Here is an 11,453-nt window from a genome sequence, read left to right as displayed (position 1 = left end):
GTAGGTCTTTTTTTTTCCCTTATGCGAACATTTAGCGCCCGAGGTCCCATTCGCTTTTGAATTGATTGACTGCGGAGAAATCGGGAATGTGCGGTCGGAACACGCGGAAAAAGCGCCTGGAAATCGTTAGGAATGCACCCCCCCGCTTTCGGAATGCTCCGCGGCGCACACGACGTGCCGGCGGAGCCGACGCGCTGACCCCGTATAGGAAATCCCTTCAATCGCTTACGCAGCCCTCTTTCAGCTCGCTTAGCTTCAGAGCCTCGCATGCACTTCCCTGCCACACAGACGGGATCGAGGACATGTGGGAGCGTTCACGTGTGCGTGCGTGCGTGCATGTGTGTGTGTGTGTGTGTGTGTGGTCCACAGATGCACACTGGCGTTCATGATATGGCAGTAAAAGGATTCCAAACCTCTTTTTTTTCCCCCCACCGGATTCCATATTTCAAGGACCGCTAATGATGTTTAGCATTGTGTGCGTGGTCCTGCTGTCAGGATCCTATAGAACTTAAACGTTGGAGCCCTTCACCACAAAGCTTTGATGGCACAGCACCGCGGGTCTCTGAAAGCCTGATTATTTCCTTGTGTGCCCTCTGCTATATTGTCAACAGAATCAGCTCTTGTCTTTTTTGGGGGGTAGAGAAAATTGTGTGTGTGTGTGTATGTCTTTGGAGGGGGACTGGAGGGCCCTATGAAAAAGCAAACATTACTCAGATATGTCTGCATATGGTCTGCCTTGTTCTGACCTGATAACAAATGTGCACATTCCTCATTAGTGCTAAATCTACAAATGTACTGGTAGCCATCACACAGCTGAGTGCGGGCAGGCCTGCCAACCCCCCCTCCCAACAAAAAAAAAAAGCTCAGTAAAACTACAGGGAAATGCCCCATTCATTTCCAAACGCATGTCATTTTTAGCTGCATGTTGCCCCTCAGACGCCTCACAGGCCCTTGACTGGCTCCCATGAACCTCACACCGCGGACTCGGTCCCTTCTACCAGCGTCATCCGCTGTCTTCCCACCGTTCAGCTGCTTTGTAAACACCGCACGCCGCCTCTCCAAAACCAACAAGCGTCCCGCCCCTTCGACGGTCCAACACAGCACCCATCCTTTCTTTGCAGTGGAAACCGTGGCCTCTATTTAGGACGCGCTTGGTTACCCCTGGCTCTGGTTACCCGGACACACAGAGCCAGCCCCACGCACGTTTCACACACCACACGTCTCGACTCACTTTGGCTTCCCACATCTGCCTGCGCTGTAATGATATAAGCAGCTTGACGGGCTATAAATAAATATGTCTCTGCGTTAAACATTCATATTTCCCAGGCACTTCCTCCCTTTGGCTCCGTGCCCGGCGTTCTCTGCCCCTGTTGGGAGGGAGGTCATTTATTTGCTGAGCTTTACAGGCCGGTTTAAAACTCCCTCTCTCTCTCTCACGCGCGCGCAGGGGACGCTAAGTGTAACTGAAACGGCGCATTGTGTGGAAGGCCTTCACGTTACGGCTCCATAACCTGCCGTTTGTTTCAGGGGAGACGCTCTGCTCCGCGGTCGGCCTCCCTTGCTCCCCTCGTCCCCCTCCACCCTCCTTCCCTCCATTGGAAGAGGGATGTTTTCCGGCCTGGAATAAAAGGATTAACTTCGCACAGCCCGTTCCACCCTGACTCCCCCCCAGACTCTTTAAGGTGTTTAGCAGGCAATCTCTCAGTCTGGAGGGCTGCTCCCCAGTGTCTGACCCGGTGGTCCGGCCTGGACCACTGCTCCCTCATTAGGGGGAAGGCTTTGAACGTGACACAGCACCTCCTCAGTACCTACACATGGGTGTGTGTGTCAGGGGAGGGAGAAAATGTATTCTCATCCAGGCCTATACTCGCTGAGAAGCTCTGTTTTTTTATGAAGCGGTGTTAAATGACTTTGCTATTAGTACTCACTGGGAGCAGATCTGCGCAGAGCTTGTTGAAATTGGAGGGAAGGAGGCAGTGAGGGAGCGAGAGAGAGATTCCTTTATGTCTTTGACATTCTAATTCCGGTTCTTAGTTCTTCATTGTTTTTCTTTCCTCACTTTCTATGTTTCCTTTACTTCTCTTTGTCCTGCCTGTGGTGCTGTGTTTGGCTTGGCAGACTGGAGGGGGGAGAGAGAGAGAGAGAGAGAGAGAGAGAGAGAGAGACGGAAGGAAGGGCAAGAGTGGGAAGGATGGGAAAGGGAAGGGAAAGATAAAAATGAGAGAGAGGGAGAGAGAGAGAGGGAGAGAGAGAGGGAGAGAGAGGGAGAGAGAGAGAGAGAGAGAGAGAGAGAGACGGAAGGAAGGGCAAGAGTGGGAAGGATGGGAAAGGGAAGGGAAAGATAAAAATGAGAGAGAGGGAGAGAGAGGGAGGGGAAACAGACGTCAGAGCCTTGCCTCCCATTGCAGAGCCACAGGGAAAAACCAAACATTTTCCCTGCCTCCAGGCACAGACAGACACCATAATTGGGACAAAGTGGGGAGACCTGCTACTTGACGCCCCGCAGGGCCTCACCTGGTCCTGGGGTGGGCCCACAGACTATGCGGAGCGAAAGAGCGGCAGCTGCCACCGCATAACAGGATTTCCCTGGACTGCTGATCCGACTTAGCCACGACTGTTAACCCACCGGCCCGGGATGGGATATGGGGCAGGGGGGGTTTCATCACCTAATGGGTCACGGATGTTGTGCAAACACACACACACACACACACACACACACACACACGTGGACCCTCAGATAAGCTTTCCTCTCGTTCAGTACCTAATATTACATCTGAGCCTTGATCATGATTGAGGATGACAAAGCAACAGAAAAAAACGCCCACACGAGACACGAAACACCGGGAAACGGCAGCTGTGAGGCCTATCAGCCGATGAGGAAAAATGATGACATGTCTCTTTAAAATCACAGATGATAAATGGGACCAATTCAGGCCATTACGGCTAGAGATAACATCCCAGACTGTTTGCGGGATGGCGAAATGAACGAGGCTGAAATCGCAAGCATGTGATCCAGCTTTAATGCCTCTTTGCCCTCGCCCTCTGAGTGCGGCTTTCTGTTGAGCACACATTCAGACTAACTGTGTGTACTGTAGATGCCATTTCAGTTAATGTTTCCATGGCTGCAGTAATGTGATTCCAAGGCCACTTTCAAATCAAACCCCACCCCCACCACCCCATCCCACCCCACACACACGTACACATACAGACACGCCCTCCCCCACCCTTTCCTTTTTAACTTGCCTTCATATGCCAAGGGCATTCAGTACCATGACTTATTTTAGAAATGCTCTATGATCAGACCCACTCAGATTCAGTGACTTTTTTGTACAGTGATCTTAGAGCCAGATCTCTTTTTAAAATATGTTTCTAAGAACGGTCTACCCCTTGTCAGTGACGGATTCGGGTTTCCAGTCAGAAGAGGACACAGCTTTGGTCCTTGGAAGCGGCTGGCACTGCTTACCTTAATCCCATGATGCAGTGCGTGTGATATTGTCACATGTGTGATAAAGTGATATTTTTACAGGAGCACACCGTGGCTCCTCCACAGAGCACTCTCGCAGCAAAAACCAAAACCTGTCAGTACCCGTCCAATGTCCTCTTGACAGGACCGCGTACAAACTCTCCAACCGACAATTTCACCTCGACTTGCATAGTGCCACTCAGAGTGTCTCCCCTCCCTCACAGGCTATGGGCGGCAGGTGTTCACTTGTCAGACACCATCTGAATGGTGACGGAAACCTGCCATGACATCATCTCTTGGCTCTGGTTTACAGCCGTCAGTGATGTCACCCTCCAGAAGCAGGACCAGACAATGTGATGTGTCCCGCCCCACCAAGCACGATGACATAGCACAGCCCCTGTGCCCGCATGTTAGCAATGCAGACCCAACACAGACAGCGACTAAACTCATACTCAAGCCTCTCCCTTATTCATTGTGTCATCTACATTATAAACATGTGTTGGTGATGAGAGACTTCCGAGAACATCAAACGATTTGCTTCAGCTGAATTCACACCCGTGTCTGACGGAAACAAACAGAAAGGTTCTGACTCGTTGAGCTAAAATTCATGACTTCGTCAACGCGGCCTCTTTCTGAAAACACCCGGAGCACTTCAGAGGGTCCTTCTACACACTTCTGCGCTTCCACACCTTCGAACCTAACATGCACCCGGGGTCCTCTCGCAGCTTAACACCTTTAACCTTTGACCTTTGACTTCGGTAGGCAACGCTGCCATCAGACAACGTTTCACATTTGCTACTCCGGGCAAACGTTTCTGTTGAAGGATGGCCGTGGATCAGAATGAGATCACGAACACATTTTACATACAGAGTCCTGACAACTTCCTCTGACCAACCTTTAATAGAGCATGCTCACAACGGCAGCCGTTGTTGCCAGGGGCAACCCTGTGTGCAACAGCCAGTCCTGACATCATGCTTGATCTCTGACTCCATTCACTCTCCCTTGTTTCCTTCTTCCTTCTTCCCCTTGTTAGTCCTTTCTGTAATCAGTTCAGTTCTGTAATCCACATTCAGGTGACGTTCGCTATCCAAGTGTCAATCGCTGTGATGACATTTTTTTTGTGTGTAACACTGTTTTTCTGTTTGACATTTTTTTAGTTTTTTTTTTTAAAGAGAATCTTGTTGATTCTTTGTTTTTCCATCTACGAGTGGGAAAAAATAACAAAAAAAGCAAAGAATGAAAGAAGTACAAGTTACAAAAAAAATCATGCAACTCGCTCAAGCGAAAAAAAAAAAAGAATATAGATGCTGTCATTTTCAGAGTGATTGTCTCTCAGAAAAAAAACACTAAAACACTAAAAATGCACACGTGAGCGCACACACACACACATACACACACACACACACACACAAGGGGGTTAAAAAAAGAGAAAAAACAAAGAAAGCCGCTCTTGCGTACGTTACCTTCGTAAAAAAAAAAAAAACAAAAACTCAGAAAATGAAAATAAAGCCGACGCCAAAAAAAAAAAAAAGAAAATGTTGGATTTTTTTCCAGATTGGTTGTTTATCTGTTGCAAGGCGCGCACCACCGGAGACAAAAGTCCGGCTGCATCAAACGAAGGAGGAGAAGCCGGCGATGGGGGCCCGGGATCCGGGCGCGAGGCTGCTGGGGGGCCTGTAGAGGGTGCTGTGCTGGCTGGGGGGGTTGGAGGTCTGCTGGCATGGGGTGGGAGTCCGGCTGCCCTTGGGCCTGAAGAGGCTCCCCTGGCCCTGGGCCTGGGGGGTAGAGTTAAGCTGCGGGGGGAGCGGAGGCAAGGGAGGCAGGGGCGGAGGCGGGGCGCAGTGCTCCGGGTCCCCCGAATCCGACTCGGTGTAGCTGTAGGCCTGGGCCCGGGATATACCCTTCTGCTGCCGGCGCCAGGAGTTGTAGTAGGTGGGGTCGCTGATGTAGTGGTTGACGAAGGAGTGGGTCTTCTGCCGGTTCTGCTCCACCTCGTACTCACTGTCGCTGCCCTGCAGGTCGGAGGAGAGGGAGGGAGAGAGGAAAAGGGGACAGCGTTATTCACCCCGTTACAGGACTCCCGTTACAGCTTGCCTGTGTCTTAGACTCAGTCTGTGTCCCTTGCTTTGTCCAGCTGACCAATCAGATTTTGCTTTGCTGTCACTGGACGCATGAATTCACTGCACCGTAAAGTCATGGGCAGCAGTATAGCACAGCAGTAAGGAGCAGGACTCTTATTCTGATTCCCCAATGGGGCACTGCTGTTGTACCCTTGGGCAAGGTACTTAACCCAGAACTGCCTCAGTAAATATCCAGCAGTATAAATGGGTAACATGCAAAAACCTATGTAACCTATGTAAAATTGCTCTGGATGAGAGCATCTGTTAAATGCCAATAATGTAATGTAATGTAATATAAAGTCATGGGCTCTGAGGTCCATGTCTGAGTTGTTCTGATGCACGTAAATGATTTAAACAAGTCGTACAGCGTATGTGTTGTGTGGGTGCAACAGATCTTACAGGCTGACGAAATGCAGTGCGTGTCAGAAATAACAGTACGACTGGGGGCAAAGTCAATCGAGTTCAATCACCAGCAGCACTACTTTCACTAATCATAACTATGACAATCATTCGGTTTGGCAGCTAGTTCCTCTAGGCGCTAATCACAGCTCTCCAGCAGCACAGCAGAGGGGTAAAGAGCCTACGGACCTACAGCAGGAAAGGAAGGAATGCTAGCGCTAGGAGCCACTCAACGCATCGTTTTCAAACACACGCAGCCGTAGGACCTCACCCAATAATGTGGAAGACAACGCAGGCCACCGATCTTATATGAAAACACCAGTTCCTCCTACAGGTAGACAAAGAAATGATTTTAAAGGAGATCTAGAAATATTATTTACCCCCTAACTCCCCCAAGCTGTACAGCAGAGACCCCTCTGAGGGTCCAGGGGAGTGCAGTTGAGGGTAGTTGTGAACCACTGAGTTTCCAAGTGGACTTCAGCCCCAGACATATCCCAGAATGCTTTGCTTCCCATTCATTATCAGCCCCACCTCCATCCCAGGGCTTCCTAGAACATGCCACTTTGCAAAGAATCTGGGAATTTCCAACGAAACTTTCTGCGGACACATTTTGCCATTCATCTTATTACTTGAATAACAGGAACCACTCCAAATCCTTATAGTGTGACCGACATCCTAACAGTGAGTCAAGTGTGACTGTCTTAATGATTGCTCTGTGATGTTCATTTAGTGATGGTGTTCCCCCCCCATGTCACATGACAAGAAATGGCTCACTTACGGATCAGAGATGACAAAGCACTTGTTATCCATTGGTATCAGGAAAACACACACACATGCATGCACACACACACACACACACAAACACAAACACAAACACAAACACACACACACACACACACACACACACACACACACACACACACAAACAACCTCAGGCACTCACACATGAGAGCATGCACAAAATATTTGGAGTCATACGGCAGCCATTTAGATCACGATCTCCATGTGCCATTTGAAACAAACGGCAAATATGCTGTACAAGATGCTTTAAAAAAAAAACAACATATTGGTTTTCAGCCACACAAAAGATGATCCTGATTATTTTGAAGAATTCAAGGATTTCCTTATGCTCTGTCAAGCTCCAATCACTTACTTAAGGCAAATAATGCACGGAGGGCTGTCTCCCATTACAGTACAGTATATGTGTGACACATGTGGAAAAGTTCAAATTCCATAGGCTACTATTCCCCCTTGCCTTCATGCCAAACTCCACAGTGTTTTAAAATGAATTTCCGAGGAATTTGGAAATGTCAGAAGGGATGTCGGCCATAATAATTTACAGAAAAAAAAGCCTCCGTGTTTTCTATTCCAAGAAACAACCCCCCCCCCCCCCCCACCTTCTTAAAGAGCGAATTTAAACCAGATCCTCCATTACATAACACAAGGGTGGCTGCAGCTTTCCAAAACAGCCACTTATTCAAAAGGGGACTTTTAATTTAGCGTGCGCTAAATGCTTTCGCTAATCTCGTTTACGTAAGTTTGCTCAAACCGCAGCGTTTCCTCGGCTCTGTCCCCGGCTTTATTCGGGTGTTTGTTTCCCTGTGGGAAAAAATGTCCCCATGGGAAGCGTTACCATCCAGCGGAGGTCTCTGTGGAAAACTATCAACACGAGTCCGATCGTTAAATTACCCTTTCCGGGTGATCAAACGCGGTCGGAATTCTGAGCAAATCAAAGGGCATTCCAAACACGCCTGTTGCTCCAGCAGTGCAATATGATGCTTTGAGAGGCAAACAAGCAATTTTGGAATTACCCTCCCTGTGAACATGTGTGTGTCTGCCTGTGTTTGTGAGTGTAAAACGAACTCTGTCTGGTATGGGGGCTAAAGTCAGAGTTTTTGGGTCGTTCCCTCACACAGACATGCACACTGTTGTCCCCCTCCTGTCTCAATTCTGCCTCCGTCCCCACTAAAGACCCAGAACCTCTAATGGAACATTGGCACTGAAACAAGAAGTCTTAAACTTCCTATTCGTGCGAAAAGCGGATCCGCTCTGATTAATAAGACATTTAATGCTAATGAATCACCGATTAACGTGCCGGGGTAGGGATTCATGGCAGAAAGCCCCCCGTTACCGAGGGATGAGAGGAAGACGGAAACCAGGCACTGCTAAGATGACAGCTTGTCTTCATTTTGAGTGTGTTCACTTTGAATGAATGCCATATAAGTGAATTCATTCCAACTTTTAAATTTTTTTTTTATTGCGGCCATTAAGGAAATATTATGAGTATTACATCTAAGAGGGCCGTTGTAGAGCAGTATTGTGCAATCGCTTCCGCAAAGCCACACACTGCTAGAGGACAGACTGTCAGTGCAGGCACTTAAATGAGAGGGCTGTACCGGACTGACCGGTTCAATCTGTCAGCATTATAAAGGGGATAGTTCCACACTGTGGGCACGATGCTGTAGCAGTATACCAGCTACTGTAGCATGTGACCTTCTGGTATTGCAAATGCAGCACTGTACACAACGCTAGTCATTTTAATGCTTTATACAGCACCTCTTTTCCCTCCTCCTCATTTGTAATTCTGAATGTTTTTTGCGCATTAATGAAGTCAGCAGAAGTGTACCTAGCCACAGCACAGACCACTCACCTTCCTAGAGCTTTCTGTATTAGCCCTCTTCTCTTGCCGCAAAAAGAGAGCCCAGATAGGCGTGTTTACCCAGCGCAGATTAATGACAAACAAAGCAAGTGTGTGGTGGAACCCTGGTTTCTGAGTGGGTTTTACGATTCTCTGCTGGAGGTTTGGTGTGCGATTTCAAGGGAGTCTCATCTGCTACAAAGTCCCAGACCCCCTCATATGGGGTTGGAGGTTTCAAGTCCTTCTCTCCCCTCCCCACAACTCCACACACACATAATAGAGGTTGTGAGGCAAACCTCTTTGTCCCTTAGATATGAATTAATCCCGAGCCAGAGGGGGTTCTGGGATATTTTGCTCCCATTGTTATTAAAGTGTGCCAGGGACCCCAGAAGCCCTGAAAAGAAGGGGGAGGGGGGAAAGTCAGACAAACCGTGATAGGGCAATTCATTACAGTTAGAGATTATTCAGTACATAATGCCTAACACGCTGAGTGATATCTGCATGAGTGAAAGTGTGTGTGTGTGTGTGTGTGTGTGTGTGTGTGTGTGTGTGTCTGTGTGTGTGTGTGTGTGTGTGTGTGTGTGTGTGTGTGTGCGTGTGTGTGTGTGTGTGTGTCTGTGTGTGTGTCTGTGTGTGTGTGTGTGTGTGTATGTGTGTAATGCCTAGCTTGTCTTCAACGATCACACAGTTTGCTGGTGTCCTTAAACGTACTGATGCATTATTATCTCAGAGAGGGATTTTGTCTGACCAGGCAGTCCAAATCCTACTCATATTGTTCTAAGACGAAAATATTAGTGAGGGATTTGTTTTTCAGGACTGCAGGGAGTGAAACAACAACCCTTTTTCTAATTTGATTTACATTATGGTACACACACACACACACACACAAAATCACAAAGTGATCACAAAGTGAAAAAATAACATAATACATTGTGGTACATTGTGCTGTATGTACATATGCCTATGTTATTTTTAATTCCCTTTGTGATTTTGTGTGTGTTAAAATAACATGACGTTCACTTTATTTTTGCTGCTCTCAAGAGAACTATGGCTTCAGGGAGTTTTCATAAGGCCGTTGACACATCCTGAGAAAAGGGCAGTCAAAACAAAGTGATGTCGTCATGGGAAACAGTTGTCATAGTCATCTCTTCAAGTCAGGCAGGATCACAGAAAGGAATGGAGAGCTACTGGATTCCCATCATTCAGTATTCCTAGAACTGACTCACTGCTTCAAAACCAGCTGTAGCAACAGCGTTGCGACTGCATCAGTGCATACATAAAGCTTTTCTGCCACACACACACACACACACACACACACACAGGTAAAAACAAAACAAAGCTCCTTAGTCACCACGACGACACCAGGTTTGTTTACCTGGTCGCCAGCAGGGGCCTTGGACGTGGCCAGGTTGCCATGCCAACATCCTATTACTTTTGCCAAGCCCCCTTTGTACGGAGAACAATGGATAACTCATACCTGCCTGCATACCTGTACCTGTGCTGGGGACAGGCTCAATGGGGAGTGATTGCCCGGAGTTATCCGCTCAATAAAACTTCAAAGCGCATTCCTGGGTCATATATTCAACACGCCATTGGGCGATGACATCGCTGCCTGTCAGGGAGGGTGTCACAGGACGCCAGGGCGAAGACAACATGAGAACAGCAGCGACTCTGTCCCAGCGCGGGATCAAAGGCGAGGGGGGTGGGGGCTTCTCACCGTGGTGGCAGGAGTTGTCATTTGGGGGTTTTTGGGGGGCAGAGATTGTATTTGGGCTTGTTTGACAAGACAGGAGCGCGAACAGTAGATCTGTCAGGCTAGTGGTGACAGGAACGTTCTGACTGATGTCTTTCTAAGAAAATAAAGTAAAAAAAAAAAAGTGCAGTCTTTGCCTGGTGACTTTCATCCCTGTGACAGAGCGCTAATCCCGAGAGGGACAGCTTGAAGGAACAATGAGCGCCTGAAGATTTGGGAAGGAGCGGCGTTTGGTGAAACCCAGGAGCGCGATTCCTCTGTAATCCTGGGAAGCTAATATCAGGCCCTGACATGAAAGGAGGAGCGATCTCGAAGGAAGGGGAATTCAGAAAGCTTTCCTCGCGCTTTAATGTCCCCGCGATCAAAACCAGACCGAGCACCAGCGGCTTTCACACAAACCACCACAGCTTTGGAATGAATATAGATAGATAGAAAGAGAGAGGGAAAGAGCAAGGAGGAGAAGAGAGGGAGGTGGCGAGAAAGAGAAAGAGAAAGAGAGAAGTCCTCTGGTTTTCCTTGGCATGGAGTGTCACACAGATTCTGTGGGCGCCAGCTCCCCGCCCCCACCCCTTTCCCCTGCTGCTCTCAGGGCATATTGGGCCAAGCTGTGAGGGGCATTATGGGAAGGCGCTGGCGAGGAGGTTGCCCGAGACGAGGGCTGGGTGGAGGAAGGAATCCAGCTGAGCCGGGAGCGCAGACACTCCAGTCATTGTGAGAGAATCCCGACAGCCTCTGTGCCTGAGCTGACCACAGGCCCCATTTCCAGACCCGGCACAGGCCTACTTCCAAAACCCACCGTCTCGGTCCGGGACGTAGGCCTGGGGCATAGTCTGGGCTGGGTACAAAACTCAACAACCCCCCCCAATAAACACACACACACACACACACACACACACACGCCTCCCAGCTTTATCAGTGTGCACAGTGTCTGTGTCAGCTCTGTGACAGAGTGCAGAGAGAGAGCTTGAGGCTGAAGGAGAGATACAGGACCACCCTGCAATACACTCCCTCTCTCCTGCCAGCGTTTCCGTGGGCGGGCTGGCAGCACTTTGATTTCGTTCTCCGCGTGACTTTATTGTA

At 48.8% G+C, this 11,453-nt stretch overlaps 1 protein-coding gene across 1 annotated transcript in view; it reads right to left on the bottom strand.

Moving 5' to 3' along the window:
- Positions 1 to 5,047: 5,047 nt before the first annotated feature.
- Positions 5,048 to 11,453, bottom strand: part of sdk2b (sidekick cell adhesion molecule 2b) — an 86,347-nt gene continuing 79,941 nt past the window's right edge. The window contains exon 44 of the mRNA XM_036549816.1: positions 5,048 to 5,475. Within this exon, the coding sequence (XP_036405709.1) occupies positions 5,074 to 5,475 (402 nt within the window). The 3' untranslated portion in view covers positions 5,048 to 5,073. The remainder of the gene's footprint in view (positions 5,476 to 11,453) is intronic.

This window comes from Megalops cyprinoides, chromosome 1 (assembly GCF_013368585.1).
Source record: "Megalops cyprinoides isolate fMegCyp1 chromosome 1, fMegCyp1.pri, whole genome shotgun sequence".
In the NCBI taxonomy this organism is placed as follows: Eukaryota; Metazoa; Chordata; class Actinopteri; order Elopiformes; family Megalopidae; genus Megalops; species Megalops cyprinoides.
This window is presented reverse-complemented; position numbering and strand designations above follow the sequence as displayed.